The sequence below is a fragment of the Oryza sativa genome, chromosome 1, assembly GCF_034140825.1.
Source record: "Oryza sativa Japonica Group chromosome 1, ASM3414082v1".
Taxonomy (NCBI): Eukaryota; Viridiplantae; Streptophyta; class Magnoliopsida; order Poales; family Poaceae; genus Oryza; species Oryza sativa.
In genome coordinates, this window is record NC_089035.1 from 9,125,589 (window position 1) to 9,146,273 (window position 20,685).

At 42.8% G+C, this 20,685-nt stretch overlaps 3 protein-coding genes across 5 annotated transcripts; 1 reads left to right on the top strand and 2 right to left on the bottom strand.

Moving 5' to 3' along the window:
* The first annotated feature begins 1,172 nt into the window (after positions 1-1,172).
* On the top strand, positions 1,173-1,734 carry LOC4324374 (uncharacterized). Its single transcript, XM_015765799.3, has one exon. It carries the CDS (start codon positions 1,312-1,314, stop codon positions 1,561-1,563), a length of 252 nt encoding a protein of 83 aa, XP_015621285.1. The 5' UTR covers positions 1,173-1,311; the 3' UTR covers positions 1,564-1,734.
* A 152-nt stretch (positions 1,735-1,886) lies between these two features.
* Positions 1,887-4,735, bottom strand: LOC4324375 (uncharacterized isomerase BH0283). Of its 3 annotated transcripts, none has more exons than XR_010739725.1 (7): positions 4,625-4,735; positions 4,302-4,526; positions 3,894-4,214; positions 3,141-3,302; positions 2,675-2,750; positions 2,262-2,548; positions 1,887-2,145 (listed from the first exon to the last, which is right to left on the bottom strand). XR_010739725.1 is itself a non-coding variant. In XM_015765794.3 (7 exons), exons 1-7 carry the CDS (start codon positions 4,652-4,654, stop codon positions 1,931-1,933), a joined length of 1,113 nt encoding a protein of 370 aa, XP_015621280.1. In that variant the 5' UTR covers positions 4,655-4,735; the 3' UTR covers positions 1,887-1,930. The 3 variants fall into 3 exon arrangements, 2 of the variants coding, with proteins under 2 accessions (XP_015621280.1, NP_001415033.1); XM_015765794.3 differs by having other exon boundaries at positions 2,262-2,345; NM_001428104.1 differs by lacking the exon at positions 2,675-2,750 and having other exon boundaries at positions 1,889-2,145; positions 2,262-2,345; positions 4,625-4,734.
* Positions 4,736-5,495: 760 nt separating this feature from the next.
* LOC4324376 (peroxiredoxin-2F, mitochondrial-like) lies at positions 5,496-8,721 on the bottom strand. The gene is made up of 5 exons (NM_001428103.1): positions 8,410-8,721; positions 8,278-8,307; positions 7,393-7,551; positions 6,736-6,830; positions 5,496-5,806 (listed from the first exon to the last, which is right to left on the bottom strand). Exons 1-5 carry the CDS (start codon positions 8,614-8,616, stop codon positions 5,701-5,703), a joined length of 597 nt encoding a protein of 198 aa, NP_001415032.1. The 5' UTR covers positions 8,617-8,721; the 3' UTR covers positions 5,496-5,700.
* Between the last annotated feature and the right edge of the window lie 11,964 nt (positions 8,722-20,685).

Below are 20,685 nucleotides of genomic sequence, written 5' to 3' on the forward strand. Positions count from 1 at the left end.
AAATTTACTGTAAATAGCCTCACGATATAATAATTTGTAGTGCTATAAAGAGTTATTTATATTACAGAGCTAAGCTACTTCTATAATTTAATTAAATTACTTTAAAATTGATATATGTTTAGATATACTCAACACTATACTTGTTTTATTTGTTATATATTTTGAGTGAAGTGTAATAGTGCAAATAGCTCTTAAAAATACTATACGGTTTAGGAAATATAAATCATTAAAAAGTTTTAAAAAGATATAGTACGAGAGAATAATATATTGCTATTTTTAGGAAGGGTTACTCGTTGACACACGGCGGATGAGGTGGTCGCTCTGTTTAACCATGTGCTGTGTATAGACGTGTCCCTTTTGTTGGTACACGCCCACGCCGCAGCGCAGCCGTCAACGGGTAAATAAACCAGCAGCTGCACGTTAGCACGTACGCCTGCACCTCCAGGCCCCCCTGACCTGTCCCCAACCGAAAAGGCAAAATTGACGCCCAAACTGCCCATTTTTTCATCGAGAAAACCAGCAGCTAAGGCCGTGTTTAGATTTTTTTTCTTCTTCAAACGTTCAACTTTTCCGTCACGTCAAATATTTTAACACATGTATAAAGTATTAAATATAGACGAAAAAAAATCAATTGCACAGTTTACATGTAAATCGCGAGACGAATCTTTTGAGCCTAATTACACCATGATTTTATAATATGGCGCTACAGTAAACATTTACTAATGATAGATTAATTAGGCCTAATAGATTCGACTTGCAGTATATATACGACATCTATAATTTATTTTATTTTATTATTAGTATAAATTTAATACTTTAAATGTGTCCATATACTTAAAAATAAATTTGCCGCACAAACTAATCACAGACAATAAAGCTGTCTCGGCAAAGCCAAAGCGCGGCCGTTTTCCCGGGTGCCCCACCCCCACCCCACCCCACCCCGGCCCGCAGGTTTCCGTCCCAAAACCCAGCGGCGACCGACCCTGGCCTTGCCCCATGCGTCGTACAGACGAAACCGCAGTCAGTGCCGCCACCAGCTGACCTGCCTGACCAACCAAGCCGGCGGCTATTCATGGCGGCACCAAAATACCACCCGCCGCCCGCCCACCGTACCCGCGCGCGCTGCAGTCGCGGTGCGATATATAGCAACCCCCACTTGAGCTAGAATTCCCAATCCATCCAAACCCAAAATCGGAGGTAGCTACAGCCGAATCCCCCAACAGTTGTGTGCAATTTCTTGCTTGCTTGGTTTTCTTTTCCCCCCACTCGGATCGATCTCGTTGTTGTGTGAGGTTTTTTGAGCTTTGGTCGATGGCGTCGATCGTGCTGCTGCTGTCGGAGCTGCTCGGCGGCGAGAGCACCAGCGTAATGGCGGCTGACTGGTACATGAGCGGACACAGCCTCCGGGAGTTCCGGCCCGTGGCGGCTGCTCCGGCGGCGGCGGCGGCGGTGGCCAAGTGCGAGCGGCCGGCGGCCGAGGCAGCGGGGGAGAAGAAGAAGGAGGAGTCGTTCGAGGATCTCGCCGCCGTGTCCCGGATCGCGGTCGACGTGATGTGGCCTTAGAGCATCCGTCGCCGCCATCTCGCCGGAGAAGAAGAAAAAGAAAATTCTATTCTTGAGTTTTTTTTCTCTATTTTTCTCCTTTTTTTTGGTTGCCAACGAGGCATGTGTTGTGTACTGTTCTTTTTGAGATCAGATTTGTAAATATACGAAGTGATTCTTGGATGTTTTTCATGTCATTTTGTCATCGATTTTCTCCTTCACTCGTTTCTTTCACTAGTTCTCCACTCTTTTTCATTCCGTCTCAAAAACCATCACGATTCGCTCTGAAGTCTTAACCTAAATACGCACTTGCTTCTTCAGACAATGCAGTTCCCGCATCCAGATTGCTTCATAAACATTGCAGATCCTTTTATTCCCAAATATAACATCAATTACAATCGTTCGCGGTACGCGTCGAACAACAACAATTTCTCCGCTGAACTCTCAAGCATACAAGAGCAAGCAGATCGCCAGACACTCTGACAGAGAGAGATGCTACGCCAAGAGAGTCCCGGCCATCACAGTGACAGCTTCTCCCTGGATCCGGACTCTCCTGTTCTCGCCGTCCAGCTCCAAGTACAATGTTCCACTCCTTGGCGAAGCCTGACGACCATGGTATTGTGCCGTTTGTACTTATCTTTTTTTTTTCAGAAAAGTATAATGTTGGCAACAATTGTTTACCCCCTACTTGTCACAAGAAGGTAGCAAAAGGATAATACCTGAAACGCCGTAAGTTTTTGTTTCCCCAGCTTTCCACCCCAGTAAGGTGCCAGAACACAATGTGCGCTTCCACACACAGGATCCTGTAAGAGTATATCCGAGTTGTTAGTGTTTTAAAAGCCTGTGCTAAAAAATATACTACGAGAAGTTTCAAATTTTGGTCGATAAGGGGCATAGAGATTAACTTGCCAAGTTATACCAAAAGTTTCTGAACACTCAAGGAACGATACAGCCATACAGGGAATCGTCATAAAACTATCAAATGCATGATAACAAGTTTATGGAACTGTCACAAGAAATCATGACCAAAATAAATTTCAGTACTCAGTCAAATTCACACTTTGGTCACTTCACAAGTCTATCTAAAATGATGTTTTTTTAATTACTAGTTGTCGATAACCCCTTGACTCACCTTGAGGTATTAAGAGGTTCTGATTCTTTGGAGAGATTATATCAGTCATCTCTGCATCAATGCCAATGTTTTTCACCTAGTGTGGTAGGAACTAGGAAGATTAAAACTACGCATAAACCAGAACTGTAGAGACTTCAAATAAAAAACACCATATTATATAGAGTTAAGTATTGTTTTCTTTTATGAAAGGAGTTAAGTATTGTAGTAATCATGCAAGGTGTAATCAATTTATGTCTCTGATTGATGAAAAATAGCTTGTGATGATTTAACAATTTTGAATTTAGACAAGCAACATTGGTAACATCGTGACAGCAGAGAATCCTTCTGTACCCATGCAATGACTAAAAAGTGTACCACATATGAGATTATATCTACATATTCTGGAACTAAAATGGCCATTTTTAACTTAACAAGCCACATTGTCTGCATAAAAAACTTGGTTGTTGGGTGGAAAGAATCGGCATACCTCATCTATCCCAAATTTTGGGCAGAAGAATCGTGAAAAGAAGTCATAATCAGATCCAGCAGGTGCTGGTCCCGTAACAATAACTCCTCTACCATCACATTTTTTAATTTCATTAATGTTAGGGATAATATCAGCAACCTCTTTTCCGGAAGAAAGTTCCACCTGAAAGCCATGCCAGAATCATTTAGTACTAACAAACAAATGAACAATTCCAACTCCTTCCTCTCCATCTTCTTTTTTTAATAAAAAAAATCCATTATAAATTTTCCATCTTTTCAGAAAAGCTTACCAACTCCTCATTTAATATTAGCATCCTTAAAAGATTAGCAATTCTTTCTCTTAGGGAAATAATCGTAGCGGTAGCATTGCCATGGTTCATGACCTCCATTTTAATCTTTGAACAGACATTTTTTAATCATTGACAATGTTGACTCGCCTAATTAAATTTGGACAAATAATAATTTCAAAGCTATTCTACTTTGTAGGCTAAAAATAAAATTGTAAGATTCATTCCATATTACTATTTTCATAACAGTGCAGAGTTCAGAGTATTTACAAATTTATTACCAAAAAGTAGTGGTCAAAGTGTGTATAATTCAATTGATGTTGCCAATCATTTTAACCAAAAAAAAAAGACATGGTAATATCCAAATGTACTAGTTATGAAGGCAACATTCAGAGCAGCATATATCAAATTTTGCCAAATTTTGCCGGATGTTGTAACTTGTATTAAGGGGATATAAGAGGAAGTACGATGAGGTCACCGGCGGTTGATGATTTCCAAACACTGACGACTCGGGCGCCATTCAGAGTCTCCGGAATCGACAGCGTCTCCGCGGAATCGTACTCCACGAGATCGATCATGGGGAAATCCAGCTCGATGAACAGCTTCTCCTCACCCGGGACGCCGCCATCGTTCGCCGGAGGCGGCGGAGCAGGAACCTTCTTGGCGGTCAGGATGCCGGACCTCGTCACGAACTCGACCATGGCGGCGGCGGCGTGCTGCTGCTTCGCGAGGACGGTGGTGAAGAGGAAGTGGGCGGATGCCAGCGTCGCGTGGCCGCAGAGATTCACCTGAAGACAACGACGACGACGCGTGCGGATGAACACAGGGGAGACGAGTAAGAGGAAACCTAGGGTTGGGGGGAAGGGGGAGGCGACCTCGGCGACGGGGGTGAACCAGCGGAGGCGGAACCGCGGGGCGGCGTCGGCGGCGGCGGCGGAGGAGGAGGGGTCGCGGATGAGGAAGGCGGTCTCGGAGAGGTTGAACTCGGCTGCGACGGACTGCATCCACCGCTCGTCCGCCGCCGCCGCGGCATCCTCCCCTTCCAGGAGGCATACGGCGGCGGGGTTGCCCTTGAACGGCTCGGCCGCGAACGCGTCCACCTGCGACGACCGCGCCGCCGTGGCGCCACCGACACGTCAGCGTCAGCATCAGCATCGCGCGGTGGGTCAACAAGAGAAAGGGCGGATAGTGTACTGACCACGGCGTACTGGATGGCGTTCTTGACCATTTCCGGCGAGGCGGCGGCGACGACGACGACTGCGGCGGGCGGCGGCGGCTGCTCCGAATTCGCGCGCGTGCTGAGGTGGCTGCGCAGGCGGGGCACGTTTGTTTATACTTTATAGAGAGTGACCAGTCGTGCTGCAGGTGAATGCTGGTGCTGTGTTCATCAGCACTGACGACATGGAGCTTGGCGGCTTATATTCCTTGTAGGCACTGCCGCACCGGACAAGTGTCACTGACAAGTGGGGCCCATGGACAAGTGGAGCCCTCGGTGTGGGAGCAGTTGGAAAGTTACAAATTTGGAAGGCCTCTCACCAATCACAAAAATTTTGAAGAAAAAGTTGGGAACTAGGGGTGTGTTTAGTTCCAAAGTTTTTTTTCCAAACTTCCAACTATCCATCACATCAAACCTTTCATACACACGCAACTTTTCAGTCACATCGTCTCCAATTTCAACCAAATTTCAAACTTTGGGTCGAACTAAACACAGCCTAGACAAGGCCTAGGTGACTGGAGACAGTTTAATACTACTAGCATATACTCCTCCCATAATACCAAAATATAGCAACATGGTATTATATTAAAACCTACTTATTCAGATTTGTTGTAATATAATATACTATATCATATCGAATGTATTTACTGGTGAGAGTAACTTGGTACTAGTAGAATTCTCCATTCAGTCAAGATGGAAAATGATCAATCAGTTCGGCTCCCATGACAAACCCAATAGCCAACTTCATCATCAGTTCTTCACCTGCTCCCTTCTTTTTTCTATCCTCATATTTCTGACCAGCTAAAATGATAGTCAAGGACAGAGCTCAACCAACCAATTTGGTAATCCAGTTGAAGTTAGAGCTCACGTCAATGCTGACAAACATGTTGCCCGGCAAGCTGATTTGTAACAGGAAAACAAATATTCTGGGCGTAGCAAGGCAGACTACAAACATCTTTACATGGATACTCGAGTAGTCGAGTTTTCGTTTATTTACTACAGCAAAAGCATGCATGCTGCATGAGAAAACAAACAACGACAGAATTTCGTTACTCGGATCAGATTTGGTCCAAGATCACCTCGGCACCAGAAACCTTGAAGTCAGAAGGAGCTACCTCAACATTGAAAGCCTTGATCTTCCCATCGTCAACAAAGGCTGACCACCTAAAACGGACAGCAATACTTTTAGAAGAGAAGTAAGAAAAATCTATCCATTAACCAGTCACATTTCACAATCTCTTAAATGACAAAACATGTAAATTACATCCTCAAAAAAAAAAAGTGTACCACAGCATGAGCTGTCCATGGAGATTATGGAATGGCATTTCAGGCTTAGCCAAATGCATACATTGTGTCACCAGAGTACTATTTACAACAAATGAAAGGGGGCACACAAGGAGGTTCAAAAGTGACTCAATGTTGAATGATGTTCAACTTTGCGGAATCACGCAACTACATATTCCTTCACAAAAAAACATGCAATACATGCACCTGGTGAACCATAATTATGTTCCAAATATGCACCTCAGCTCTTTTGTTTGAAATTTCAATGCACCCATAGATAGTTGTGCAGCTAACAAGGGCATGCTAAAGTGCGACACTTAGGAAGTGGTTTGGATTCATTTATTGGAGTCTTTTGAGAGGTTAGCCTCAGTGCAGTAAATTTTGTCACAACAACAGCAAAATCCATTGGAAATCGACTGAATAAGACTCACACTTAAATCATGTATAGGCATGTGCATGCAGCTTGAAGTAATTGATCATTTACAGTCATGAATCATGACAGTTTAACAGTAGGGAACATGTGTAGATTAGCAATGCCGCCAATGCAGAATGTCCTTGACAACATAAAACATGCTCAAATATGATAATGAATGCAATGCACTTTGAAGGGTAAAGCTACAGTAAGGAAAAGGAGTACTTGAGTTAACCCATGGTAAGTAATAAGTTTAACACAATGATTTAATTAAACAAATAAAGCAAAAGGCAACTGAAATACGTTGTTTTATGTTCAATTGTAATTATATAAAACAGGCAGCAGTTTTAACTTTTTAAGGACATAAACCAAGTTAACCAAAGTAAAATTCATTGACCTGTGGGAACGGCGGCCAAGCAAAGCAGCAGAGAGGTCTACTTCCAAATCCAAGCTTTTGTGGAAACTCCCATCAAAATCACCATAAAATTCAATCTGGTATCAATATTACAAAATCATAGCAGATGGTTAGATTTGAATATTATGTGATTGTGAGCAAGTTTGATATGAACTATATCTGCATGGACTCATGGGACAAACATTCATAAACAATAGCCATCTACAATGGTACGAGACTATGATACGCTGGTCCTTATTATTTTTAAAGTATAGAATATATAACTATTATATACTTGAAGAATGTTTATGTTTCTTCTTACATTAAAGTGTACATTAAACAAATCAGAAGAAAAACATAAATAAATTTAGGTGAACTTGAGGAGATACATGAAATTAGCTTTGCAATTTACTGTTTTACAGGTTATATGATGAAATAAGCACATTACTGGCAGACATGTGCAGCTTTCAATCATTACAAAGTACTGAGGCAGGGAGAGAATACAATAGCATTCAGCATTTGTATTATGGATAAAGTCCACCAAACACAAAGGTGGATATTAATATACCATGCATGATTAGTAAATATAATTAGATTAGCAAAACATACAGCGTGTTTAATGCATTTCTTACTATTTAAGCATATAGAATGGTAACTCACAGCATCTTTTGCCTGTAGCTTTTCTGCCCATCCATTCAGGGCATAAGGGTCATTCACAGAGACACAGATAACAGAGTCAACCCCTTTTGCTTTCAACTTGTCAATGTTATTTTTATAACTAGGGACGTGTGCCTGTGAACAGACTCCTGTGTATGCACCCTGAAATATGTGGTAAAGATAACAGTCACCTATATTATCAGATCAGTAGATCATTCAGAAAGAGAATCGCTCCAGGATATAAGAATTTGGAATAAACGATGAAAAAATTTAGACAATAAACAAATGATATCAAACATATAAAGCTTCATAAATACTAAAAGACAGTTAGAAATCAACTAGGAATTTTGATAGAAATGCCTTATTGGCTGGCTCTGAAAGCAGAATTGTGTGGATAAGTAACATGAAATTTTTACCTTTTTGTTTTTACTATTGCAACCCCAAACCATATTACCCTCACTAGATTGTTTGATTAGATGCAGCACCCTGTTTGCTGTTCAGAGAATAGAGAAGAATCGAAGAAATGGAGAGTTCTATTACCATTTCACCTGTGGGCACCACGAATACCAGGCTTTCTAATTTCTGCACTCCTAATCCGCAAAAGAACTACTCTCAAGTCTGGCATTTCCTACTCCTTAACTTCAAATGTTGGAATTTATCTTGAAAGTTGAAGTAATCGATGCCCAAACTACCTCTTCGCCATGGCCCATGGCTAATGTATGTCACTGTAATGACAGAGGCTACAGGAAGACGAATCCATAATCCCCAATGCGCATTCAGGATGAGTGTATCCACACAAAAAGCAACAAACCGAAGGTCCTCATCTGGTATCCGAAATGTATAGAGTACGCATGAATTTCGGGAGGAAGAGAGGAGGGGAGAGCTTACAGGCAGGCCGAAGATGACCACTTTCTTCCCCTGCAAAAACACGAGGGATCATCAGAAAAGCCTGGCTGAGCAGCAGAGCAGACGAACGTGGGTAGTGTAGGGCTAGCGGCGGCGGCGGCGGCGGGGGCGTACATGGAAGATGTCCTTGAGAGGGGTGGTGGAGAAGTTGGTGGCGACGCCCTCGTCCCAGGAGCGGGCCTTCTGCAGCGACACGCCGGGCGCCGCCGAGACGATGTCGGAGCCGGAGCCCACCGACGCGAGCCCCCTGGAAGCCCACCTCGCCGCCGCCGCCGCCGCGGAGCCGCCTACCGTCGCCTTCCTCAGCAGCGCCGACGCCATCGCGTTCCTCCGCTTTGCTTGCTCGGGGGATGGGGATCAGGTTGCGTCCTGCCGCTTTTTGGGAGGGGAAGGCCGCGGGGCGTGACGCGTCACGAACTCACGCGTGCGTTGTGGGGTGGGCACTGGGCAGTGTAAAACTGGGCGACAAGTGACTGGATTTTTCACATTTCGCACATTTTGGTTCTTTTGAAAAACTTATTTCGCAAATAAACCCCTGGAAAAACTTATCCTAGAAATGGTTCTTTTTGGGGCGCTAGAGTGGCTGGCGCCGTCGTCCAACTGGACGACGGCGGCCTCTTTGGCGCCGTCCCCCTGCCGACGTGGCGGGGCGATGATGAGGTGGCTAGGGGGAGCGCGCCAGAGTGGCTGGCGCCCCCCCCCCCCCCGAATTTTTTTATTTTTCTTTTATTTTTTTGATATTTTTTGCACGCTTAGGGACACATAAGAACCAACCATAGAAAAAATGAACTCAAATGGACGTAATATGTAACATGTAGAATTTTTCCTCTCCTCTCATATCTCTCCGAACTAATGCAGAGGAGAGAGATGTGCAACTTTTTTACTTTTATTTTATTTTTTTGATATTTTTTTCATACTTAGGAACTTACAAGAACCAACCATATAAAAAATAAACTCAAACGGATGAAATATGTGGCCTGTGGAATTTCCAAAGCTCTACCGAAAAACTTCTCTCCTCGAAAACACAATCTTGCAAGCAGAATTCGGAGGTTTTAATATCGCCGAACCCGGCGAAGCGGGGGAGGATCGGATGTAACATTTTCTGTAAATGTCCGTGGATATATTATTTGCCTGATTCCGAGTCCGTATGAGAAAGTTACGTCTATTTTAATAAATGACATATTTTGTCCGTTTCGGTAGAGTTTTGGAAAATTTTACAAGTCTGTTTGAGTTTATTTTTTATATGGTTGGTTTCTATGTTCTCCTAAGTGTGAAAAAAATATTAAAAAATGAAATAAAAATAAAAAAATTGCATCTCTCTGTACTGTTTAACTTATGGCTATCATTTCATGTGGTTATATTTTAAATTAGATTAAGTAATTTTATATAGTGATAGAGTGCATTATGTGTAACATGATGATCAAAGGGTTTTACTAAAGGAGTTATGGTCTAATTTTAGTGAAGGTGCAAAGTAGACTAAGTGATATGCTAGCTATTTTCAGACTTAGCTAAGTGGTAGTTCGAGTTTAATTTTTTTTTTGTGGTTAGTTGTATCGTGATCCTAAGTGTGAAAAAACATTCGAAAAAATAAAATAAAAATGACACCATTGCAACTCCATACAGAGAAACAGGAATGGAGGCGAGGGGTGGGGGGCGGGGGGCGGGGGGCGGCGCCAGCCATGCTGGCGCCCTCCTCCTGCCCCGTCGGTTCACGTGTGCCACGGTGGCAGGAGGATGGTGCCCCACCCTGGCGCCCCAAAAAGAACAGTTTCTGGGATAAGTTTTTTCAGGGATCTATTTGTGAAATAAGTTTTTTAAAATGACCAAAATGTGAAAAATCCAGCGACAAGTGATAACTGGCAAAACCAGTGAAATTTTAGAGAAGTTCTGTCAAAATCTTGAATTCTAGTTTGATTTTTTCTTTCATTGGTCGGATTATCAGGCAGCCTTAAACCCTTGTTTGATGCTTAGGAATAGTTTCTACCAGCTACAACTATTCTTACCAGCGTCAACTTCCCCTGCAATCCGTCCAAATTCTAATCTTAAGATTTTGGGTGCATTAGCTTACCGGCCATACTTAGCCAACATATATCAATAAAAGTTGTCGTAATTGTCTAAGTTGAGACGACCAAATCCATTCTGACACATTTAGATCTTAGGTTCAGTTTGGGAGAGCTTCTAGCAGCTACAGCTTCTCACGTAATCTTTAGCTTCTCCCAACAATCTAGATTATCAGTTATCACCCGTATTTTAAAAAAACCAACTTCTACAAATTCTCGAAAGCTGGCTACCAACCAACAAATTCTCGTAATCTTAAAACTCTCCGAACATAGCCTTAGGAAATCTCATCATACCTTTTAAAGTAATTGACATATGGGATCTAATTTGTTAAAAAAAATCCTACCAATATTATGGTACCAACTAAACAGCTACCAAGTTGATCAAACTTGTAGCAAAAGAGTGACGGGCAACCAAACACCCCTAGGGCTGTGTTCACACATAGGTGTTCCCATCCTGAACAGTGATTACGGAAAATGGAGCGGTCTATTAGCGTTTGATTAATTAAGTATTAGCTAATTTTTTTTCAAAAATAGATTAATTTGATTTTTTTAAGCAACTTTCGTATAGAAACTTTTTACAAAAAAACGCACCGTTTAACAATTTGAAAAGCGTGCACGCGGAAGAGGGGATAGCGAACAGAGCCTAGCATCTACATAATCCAAAAACTAAGCCAAAAGCTAGAGTTATCCGACTTATTCAGATTCTCATCAGCTGATTATAGCTGAATTCTTTGTAATCTCGCCAGCAAAATAACCAATGGACATATCTCAAATTATCTAGCTCCCAAAGCGGCTCGAGTTCGATAACTGTTTATTCAAAAATCCACGTCGATCAGGAAAGGATCTATCAAGAAATAGCAGAGAGAGAGAGGGGGCAGCGGAACTAAATAAACTAGTTGTGACTTGTGACCACTCTTTTCTATTAATGTAAACAGAAAATTTTATAAGAGTTTGAAAGGGTCAATTAGCCCTAGAGGGGGGGTGAATAGGCTAATTTAAAACTTTATGTGAAAGCTAAAACTGAAATAAGGTCGGAAAGTCTGATCCACAGTCAGACTATCCGAAAATATCAGATAGTCTGAAGTTGGATCAGACTGTCTGATCCACCAATGAAGCACAACTAGATCTATCACACAAACAAGAGTAAAGCACAAACAGCGACTAGATCTATAGCGACACAATTAAGCAAAGCTAAAAGGAGGATGAAGGAAGATTACCAATGATGTTCACGAAGTTGTTCCCGGAGTTCAAATCCTTGAGGGGATTCTACTCTCCGTTGAGGAGCTCACTAAGAGCCGGGTCTTTGCTAACCCTTTCCTCAAGAGGTTGCACTAAGCACTCCTCCTTCCACTAAGGGGTATCTTTTTCCTTGCGGAGGCGAGATCCGGCCTTCACAAACTTCTCTCGGCCAACCACACGTAGATCGGTGGCTCGGGAGTGACACCTAGCCGTCTAGGAGTCCTCAACCTCCAAGAGTAACAAACACCACACAACTCTTGGTCAAACCCTAGTGCTCAAGATCGAGTGAAACACACACTAGGCCCTCAAACACCAAATCCACAACCACCAAGATACACCACACAAAGAACAAGGAGGGATTTGAGAGAGGGAGAGAGCTCAAAGATCCAAAGCACCTTAGCACCAAGCTCAACCCAAAGTGAATGAGAATGAAATGAGTTGGGTAACCCTAGAAAAGGGTTAGGTGGGGGGTATTTATAGACCCCCCCCCCCAAAAAAATGTGGCCGTTGGAGGGAAATCTTTCAGCCCACGTCAGATAGTCCGATACAAGATCGGATAGTCCGATATTTTAAACCTCCAAGGCAACGAGAAACAGAAAACGAAGTTCCATGAAATTTCGAACTTTCCGAGACATCGGACTATCTGATGTTAAATCGGAGTATCTGATATTTTAGAAGCAAAAACTTCGTCCTCAAACAGAGAATCAAGTTCTATGAAATTTCGGAGTCTCTGTATCATCGGACTATCTGATCCGACATCGGATACTCCGATACTTAGAAAAACTCACTCGATAGGATTTTTTTAAATCAAGACAGAGAGTGAAGTTCTGTGAAAAATCGGATAGTCCGATACATCGGATAGTCTGATTTCAAATCGGATAGTCTGATGTTGCTCAAGTAAAACTGCAATAACTTTTTACTCCGAACTCCGATTTCGAAGATCTTGGAGTCTATGGAAAGCTAGTTTCGTGGGCTATCAAACCCAACATAAAACATGGTCCAAAACCTTTAAGAGATGTTGAAAAACTTGCAAAGAAACCCGGTGTAAGTGTTGTGACAAGTGAAACAACTCGGGATTGAAATTTTGACTTAGGTTTTTCAACTCACACAAAGATGAACCATTTTGAGCACTAGTATTCTACCAATAATATGCATGTGGTTTCCCTCTTAATAGTACGACATTCCTACGACACAATGTAAGGTAAAAGATACAATATACCATTTGATCATTGCCACATTGCATCGTGATGTCGCATTCATGGGGTATGCATCTCATTACAACATGTCGAGGACATAACAACCTTCACATTTGCTTGAATAAAAGTGTTAGTCCTCTCTAATCGCATTGTAATCAATCATCAAAATCATTAGGGACCTAGATGCACTTTCAATCTCCCCCTTTTTAGTGATTGATGACAATACGATTAGATCACAAGAGAGAATGAATATAATAGATGATTTTGGTGCAAAGATTTAGTAAAAGCTCCCCCTAAAAGTGTGCATTAAAGCAAGTAGAGAGCTCCCCCTAAATCTTTGCATCCACATTGAAGCTCACAAGACAACAAATATATCACATTACATACCAAGCATTCATAATTAAACAATAATGTCTTACAAAGCATTAAACTAACTTAAGAAACACACATCTCTCATACAAATAAAAACCACTCATGATCGACCATAATAAATAAAAGGATAGATCTTCTCCCCCTTTGGCATCTAAGCACCGAAAAGGGAGGATTTTTGCCGGAATTTTGATGAAAACATTTTGCAAACTTTTGGAAATGAATTTTTTAAGGGAATTGCACCGGGAATTTTGAAGAGATTCAATTTTTCACAAACTTTTGATGGGAGTTGGAGAGAAAGGAATGGCCGAACATTCTGGCCCCATTTGAGTTCATGGCTAGCACACAATCAACCACACAAAACAATAGCCACAAGTCAAATGGATGATCCAAAAATCAAATGAGAGTGAATTATCATGAGACAAGATGATTCACCCTCGAGAGAGGGAATGTACGAATCTATAGCAAATTGTGCAAGGACCAAAATTCATTAGAGAATGAGATCCCCGTACACATAGATTCAAGCTATCCACTCAGATTATGACTAGTGTTCATTCATGAATTGAATGTTCACTTTGTCATGATGTGGCATGCAATCCTATTCTAGTAATTGAAAACAAATGCATGCAAAAGATCAAGCCACATTCCGAGAATCCAAGATATTTAGTTCACTTCTCAACTCACAAAACCTAGCTTCATCTAGAGGCTTGGTGAAGATATCCGCCAATTGTTTGTCGATTCTCACATGTTGGATGTCTATGTCGCCTCTTGTGGAATGATCTCTCAAGAAATGGTGGCGAATATCTATATGTTTGGTTCGGGAATGTTGGACGGGATTATTGGCTATCTTAATGGCACTCTCATTGTCACATAGGAGTGGGATTTTGGACACATTGAGGCCATAGTCTCTCAAGGTTTGCTTCATCCAAATAAGTTGAGCACAACAACTCCCCGTCGAAATGTATTCCGCTTCGGCGGTGGATAGGGCGACGGAGTTTTGCTTCTTGGAAGACCAAGAAACAAGGGACCTACCCAAGAATTGGCAAGTACCCGATGTGCTTTTCCTATCCACTTTGCACCCGGCATAATCCGCATCGGCATAACCAATGAGATCAAACCTCGCTCCCTTAGGATACCAAAGACCAAGATTAGGTGTGTGCACTAAATATCTAAGAATTCTCTTCACGGCCACAAGGTGACACTCCTTCGGAGCGGCTTGAAATCTTGCACACATGCACACACTAAGCATAATATCAGGCCTAGATGCACAAAGGTAAAGGAGTGAGCCAATGATGGAACGGTATACCTTTTGGTCGACGTCTTTACCTTGCTCGTTGAGGTCGAGGTGGCCATTTGATGGCATGGGAGTGTGGATTGGCTTCGCATTCTCCATTCCAAACTTCTTGAGCATGTCCTTTAAATACTTTGTTTGGCAAATGAAAGTTCCTTCCTTGAGTTGCTTGATTTGAAGGCCGAGGAAGAACTTCAATTCACCCATCATGGACATCTCAAAACGCTTGGTCATCATCCTACTAAACTCTTCACTAAAAGACTTGTTAGTAGAACCAAATATAATGTCATCGACATATATTTGGCAGACAAAAATATCATTATCATGTCTTTTAGTAAAAAGAGTTGAATCGGCTTTCCCGATCTCAAAGCCGTTTTTCACAAGAAAATTTCGAAGACACTCATACCAAGCTCTAGGGGCTTGCTTAAGCTCGTAGAGTGCCTTGTGGAGCTTGTACACGTGGTTGGGATATTTTGGATCCTTGAAGCCCGGTGGTTGCTCCACGTATACCAACTCGTTGATAAGCCCGTTGAGGAAGGCGCTTTTGACATCCATTTGATATAGCTTAAAATTGAGGTTAGTAGCAAAAGTAAGCAATATGCGAATTGACTCAAGTCTAGCTACCGGCGCAAAAGTTTCACCGAAATCTAATCCTTCGATTTGGGTGAACCCTTGCGCCACTAACCTCGCTTTGTTCCTTATCACGACCCCGGCCTCGTCTTGCTTGTTGCGAAAGATCCACTTTGTGCCAATCACATTTTGCCGAGATCGCTCCACCAAAGTCCACACTTCATTCCTGGTGAAATTGTTCAACTCCTCTTGCATCGCCATCACCCAATCCGGATCATTAAGAGCTTCTTCCACCCTTAGAGGTTCAAGAGAAGACACAAACGAGTAATGCTCACAAAAATTTGCAATATGAGAACGAGTGGATACTCCCTTGTTGATGTCTCCTAAGATGTTGTCGGTGGGGTGATCTCGTTGGATACTTTGGTGGATTCTTGGGTGAGCTAGATTTATTGAAGAGGGTGGCACTTGCTCGCCTTCTTCACCTTGATCCAAGCTTGAAGTAGAGGGATCATTGGCTTGGGTCGATGTAGGTGGCTCCACTTGTGTTGAGGAAGAGGCCCCTTGTTGTGGCTCCCTAGGACGTACGTCTCCAAGAGCCAACCTTTTGATTGCTTCTCTAGGGTCCTCCTCTTCACCTAACACATGTGAGTCAACTTGCTCTACTTGAGAGCCGTTAGTTTCGTCAAATGTCACATCAGGCGCGATCTCAACAATACCGGAGGTTTTGTTGAAAACGCGGTATGCGCACTCATTTGACCCATATCCAAGCAAGAACCCCCCATCCACTTTAGGAGCAAACTTTGAGGATCTAGCCTTCTTATTAAGAATGTAGCACTTACTACCGAAAACACGAAAGTAAGAGACATTTGGTTTGTTACCGGTAAGAAGCTCATAGGGAGTCTTCTTAAGAAGGCGGTGAAGATAGAGGCGGTTGATGTCGTGACATACGGTGTTGACGGCTTCGGCCCAAAAGCGGTCCGATGTCTTGTATTCGTCCAACATTGTCCTCGCAATCTCGATGAGAGTCCGATTCTTCCTCTCGGCTACTCCATTTTGTTGAGGTGAGTATGGAGCCGAGAACTCATGCTTGATGCCTTCTTCATCAAGGAAACTCTCGATGCACGTGTTCTTGAATTCCTTGACGTTGTCGCTTCGAATGTTCTTGATCTTGAGGTCGAACTCGTTTTGGGCTCTTCTTGCAAACTTCTTGAAGATGGCTTGTGTCTCACTCTTGTCATGCAAGAAGAACACCCACGTGAAGCATGAAAAGTCATCAACAATAACAAGACCATATTTGTTACCTCCAATGCTTAGATAAGCAATTGGCCCGAAGAGGTCCATGTGAAGAAGCTCCAACGGTCTTGTAGTAGTCATTACGTTCTTGACTGGGTGATGTGCTCCAATTTGTTTCCCGGCTTGACATGCACTACACACCCTATCTTTCTCAAATTGAATATTTGTTAGTCCAAGGATGTGTCGTGCTTTAGAAGTTTGTGAAGATTCCTCATACCAACATGGGCTAGCCTCCGATGCCAAAGCCATCCCATGTTGGACTTAGCCACTAAGCATGTGTCATGTTTGGCTTTAGTTGAGGAAAAATCCACAAGATAAAACTTTCCCTTGAGAACACCCTTAAAGACTACCGAGAAATCATCCCTTCTAAATATGGTCACATCAACATCGGTAAAAAGACAATTGAATCCCATGGAACATAATTGAGAAACGGACAATAGATTGTAATTTAGAGATTTTACCAAGAGGGCGTTGGAAATGGAAAGGTCATTTGAAATTGCAATCTTACCCAATCCAATTACCTTTCCCTTTCCATCGTCCCCAAAGATGATGTTCTCTTGAGAAGTGCCATTTGGATCAAGAGATGAAAACATTGATTCTTCTCCGGTCATATGATTAGTACAACCACTATCAATCACCCAACTTCTTCCACCGGAGACATATTCCTACAAGAGATCAATTTCTAGTTTTAGGTACCCATACTTGCTTGGGTCCTCTCATGTTAGTAACAAGTGCCTTAGGCACCCAAAGCACTCTCTTGATAGAAATATTTTTACCCCTTGGGCCAACATACTTAGCAACAACGCGACCACTAGCGTTCTTCCTAAGAACATAAGATGCATCAAAACAATGAGAAGCATTATCATTAGGAAGGATACATTTGGCCTTAACAAAGTTGCTAAGACATTGGGGCTTCTTGATCATCACACTCTTGTCCACCCTTCCTTTAGGTGGAGGAACATACCCAAGACCTTCATGGTTGAAGTTGTCCCTTTGATAGCCTAGGTACTCCTTTAGGGCCTTACTACCCATATGGCACTTAAGTAAGCCATTATGAAGGAGTCCCATAAGCTTCTCGTTTTGCTTTTGCAAAGCACTCAAAGAAGTAGAGTTAGTAGCACAAGTTTCAATATCAATATCTTTGCACCTCACACATGGTTCATTGCTTGGGACAATTTTGGAGCACGATGCCTCGCTAGGGAAAGAGACACTATTCTTTAAGGTTTCGAACTTCTCTTCAAGAGAGAGGTAAGCTTTGTCCAAGTCATCCACTCTCTCTTGAAGTTGAGCGTTCGCCACCTCAAGATTAGCATGAGACTCTTTGGTTTGCTTGTAAAGCCGTACCAAAGCCTCATTTTTCTCTCTCTCCTTAGCAAGTTCACTCTTGAGTTCATGAGACCGCTCTTTCTCACGAATGAGCAATTCCTCTTGCCTCTCAAGAGTTGCATATTGATTCTCAATTCTCCTAAGCAACTCACTCAAGTGTGGTATGGATTCCTTGGCTATGGATTTGAACAACTCGTCATCCATAACCTCATCCTCAACATCTTCCTCCAAATCACTAACAAGATCAACATTAAATGACTTGAGGGGAGAGGGTACCTTAGGCTCCTTTGCCATGAGGCAAATGGGAGCATCCTCATCACTTGAGTAGTTGAAGAGTCTCGGTGGTGATGAAGGCTTGACGGCGAACGTGGCAACTCCTTCTTCATCACTTGAGCTTGACTCGGAGTCGGAGCCGAAGATCATCCCAAGGTGAGCTTGGCCATAGCGATCATGCTTGCTATGCTTGTGCTTCTCCTTCTTCTCAAGCTTCTTCTTGTCTTCCTTGAAGTGGAGGCAATCCTTGATGTGGGGGCAATCCGTAATGAAGTGCCCGGGCTCTTTGCACACATAGCACACCCTTGCGGAGCGTCTTCCACTTGACTTGTTGGAGGAATGCTTGGACGAACTTCCCTTGAAGAAGCCGCTTTGCTTCATGAACTTGCCGAACTTCTTGACGAAGAGAGCCATCTCTTCATCATCGATCTCCGCCTTGCTCTTGCTCTTGCGACTCTCTTCTTCTTCTTCCTTCGCCTTCAATGCCAAGTCTTCCTTCTTGATGCTTGTGGTTGAGGTTTGGTTGATGTATTGGATGACCTCCTTGGACTCTTGCTCGAGCATGTTATGGGCAAGGATACGTCCGAGCAAGTCATGAGGTGTGAGAGTCTTATAGTCCGGACGCTCACGAATGATGGTCACCAAGGTAGAGTTCCTTGGAGTGATTGCTCGAACCATCTTCTTGACCACAACCTCATCGGTCATGTCCTTGGAGCCAAGTCCCTTGATCTCATTAACGATCTTGCTCAATCAATCATACATGTCGCTTGGGCTCTCACCATCCAACATCACAAACCGCTCAAATTGCCCCTTGAGAATCTCCACCTTGGACTCGCGAACACTATCCGTGCCTTCATGCAAATTCCGAAGCGTGTCCCAAATCACTTTGGCACTCTCAATGCCGTCCACACGGTTGAACTCGCTTCCACTCAAGGCGCTAAGAATTGCATTAGCGGCTTGAGCGTTCTTGTGCTCGTTCTCATCGTCCTCCTTGGTGGGTTCCTCGGGATTCTGTAAAACATAGCCTTTTTCGACTATTCTCCAAATCAAAGGGTTAATAGATTTCAAATGCATCTTCATCTTATGTTTCGAAGCGGCATAGTCCGTACCATTGAAGTACGGAGCTTTGCCGCTATAGGTGCTCACATAAGATATAGATGTGGAGAGATAATCATAAGGAAACGTACCTCCCTTATCACCATCCTTGCCATTCCCCGTTTGACCCGACATGATCTCTCCAAGCGATTAAGCCTAATTACGAGATTAGGCTCTCATACCAATTGAAAGGGTCAATTAGGCCTAGAGAGGGGTGAATAGGCTAATTTAAAACTTTATGCGGAAGCTAAAACTGAAATAAGGTCGGAAAGTCTGATCCACAGTCAGACTATCCGAAAATATCAGATAGTCTGAAGTTGGATCAGACTGTCTGATCCACCAATGAAGCACAACAAGTAGATCTATCACACAAACAAGAGTAAAGCACAAACAGCGACTAGATCTATAGCGACACAATTAAGCAAAGCTAAAAGGAGGATGAAGGGAGATTACCAATGATGAAGTTCACGAAGTTGTTCCCGGAGTTCAAATCCTTGAGGGGATTCTACTCTCCGTTGAGGAGCTCACTAAGAGCCGGGTCTTTGCTAACCCTTTCCTCAAGAGGTTGCACTAAGCACTCCTCCTTCCACTAAGGGGTATCTCTTTCCTTGCGGAGGCGAGATCCGGCCTTCACAAACTTCTCTCGGCCAACCACACGTAGATCGGTGGCTCAGGAGTGACACCTAGCCGTCTAGGAGTCCTCAACCTCCAAGAGTAACAAACACCACACAACTCTTGGTCAAACCCTAGTGCTCAAGATCGAGTGAAACACACACTAGGCCCTCAAACACCAAATCCACAACCACCAAGATCCACCACACAAAGAACAAGAAGGGATTTGAGAGAGGGAGAGAGCTCAAAGATCCAAAGCACCTTAGCACCAAGCTCAACCCAAAGTGAATGAGAATGAAATGAGTTGGGTAACCCTAGAAAAGGGTTAGGTGGGGGGTATTTATAGACCCCCCAAAAATGTGGCCGTTGGAGGGGAATCTTTCAGCCCACGTCGGATAGTCCGATACAAGATCGGATAGTCCGATATTTTAAACCTCCAAGGCAACGAGAAACAGAGAACGAAGTTCCATGAAATTTCGAATTTTCCGAGACACTATCTGATGTTAAATCGGAGTATCTGATATTTTAGAAGCAAAAACTTCGTCCTCAAACAGAGACTCAAGTTCTATGAAATTTCGGAGTCTCTATATTATCGGACTATCTGATCCGACATTGGATACTCCGATACTTAGAAAAACTCACCCGATAGGATTTTTTTAAATCAAGACAGAGAGTGAAGTTCTGTGAAAAATCGGATAGTCCGATACATCGGATAGTCTGATTTCAAATTGGATAGTCTGATGTTGCTCAAGTAAAACTGCAATAACTTTTTACTCCAAACTCCGATTTCGAAGATCTTGGACTCTATGGAAAGCTAGTTTCGTGGGCTATCAAACCCAACATAAAACATGGTCCAAAACCTTCAAGAGATGTTGAAAAACTTGCAAAGAAACCCGGTGTAAGTGTTGTGACAAGTGAAACAACTCGGGATTGAAATTTTGACTTAGGTTTTTCAACTCACACAAAGATAACATGGTCCAAAACCTTCAAGAGATGTTGAAAAACTTGCAAAGAAACCCGGTGTAAGTGTTGTGACAAGTGAAACAACTCGGGATTGAAATTTTGA

Coding starts and splice junctions, on each gene's coding strand:
- LOC4324374 (XM_015765799.3), top strand. CDS start 1,312: ATGGCGTCGATCGTGCTGCTGCTGTCGGAGCTGCTCGGCGGCGAGAGC.
- LOC4324375 (XM_015765794.3), bottom strand. CDS start 4,654: ATGGTCAAGAACGCCATCCAGTACGCCGTG. Junction 4,527..4,624: donor ACGCCATCCAGTACGCCGTG/GTCAGTACACTA, acceptor CGGTCGTCGCAG/GTGGACGCGTTCGCGGCCGA. Junction 2,146..2,261: donor AAAAACTTACGGCGTTTCAG/GTATTATCCTTT, acceptor CATGGTCGTCAG/GCTTCGCCAAGGAGTGGAAC.
- LOC4324376 (NM_001428103.1), bottom strand. CDS start 8,616: ATGGCGTCGGCGCTGCTGAGGAAGGCGACGGTAGGCGGCTCCGCGGCG. Junction 8,308..8,409: donor CTCTCAAGGACATCTTCCAT/GTACGCCCCCGC, acceptor GTGTTTTTGCAG/GGGAAGAAAGTGGTCATCTT. Junction 7,552..8,277: donor TGGTCATCTTCGGCCTGCCT/GTAAGCTCTCCC, acceptor CACATATTTCAG/GGTGCATACACAGGAGTCTG.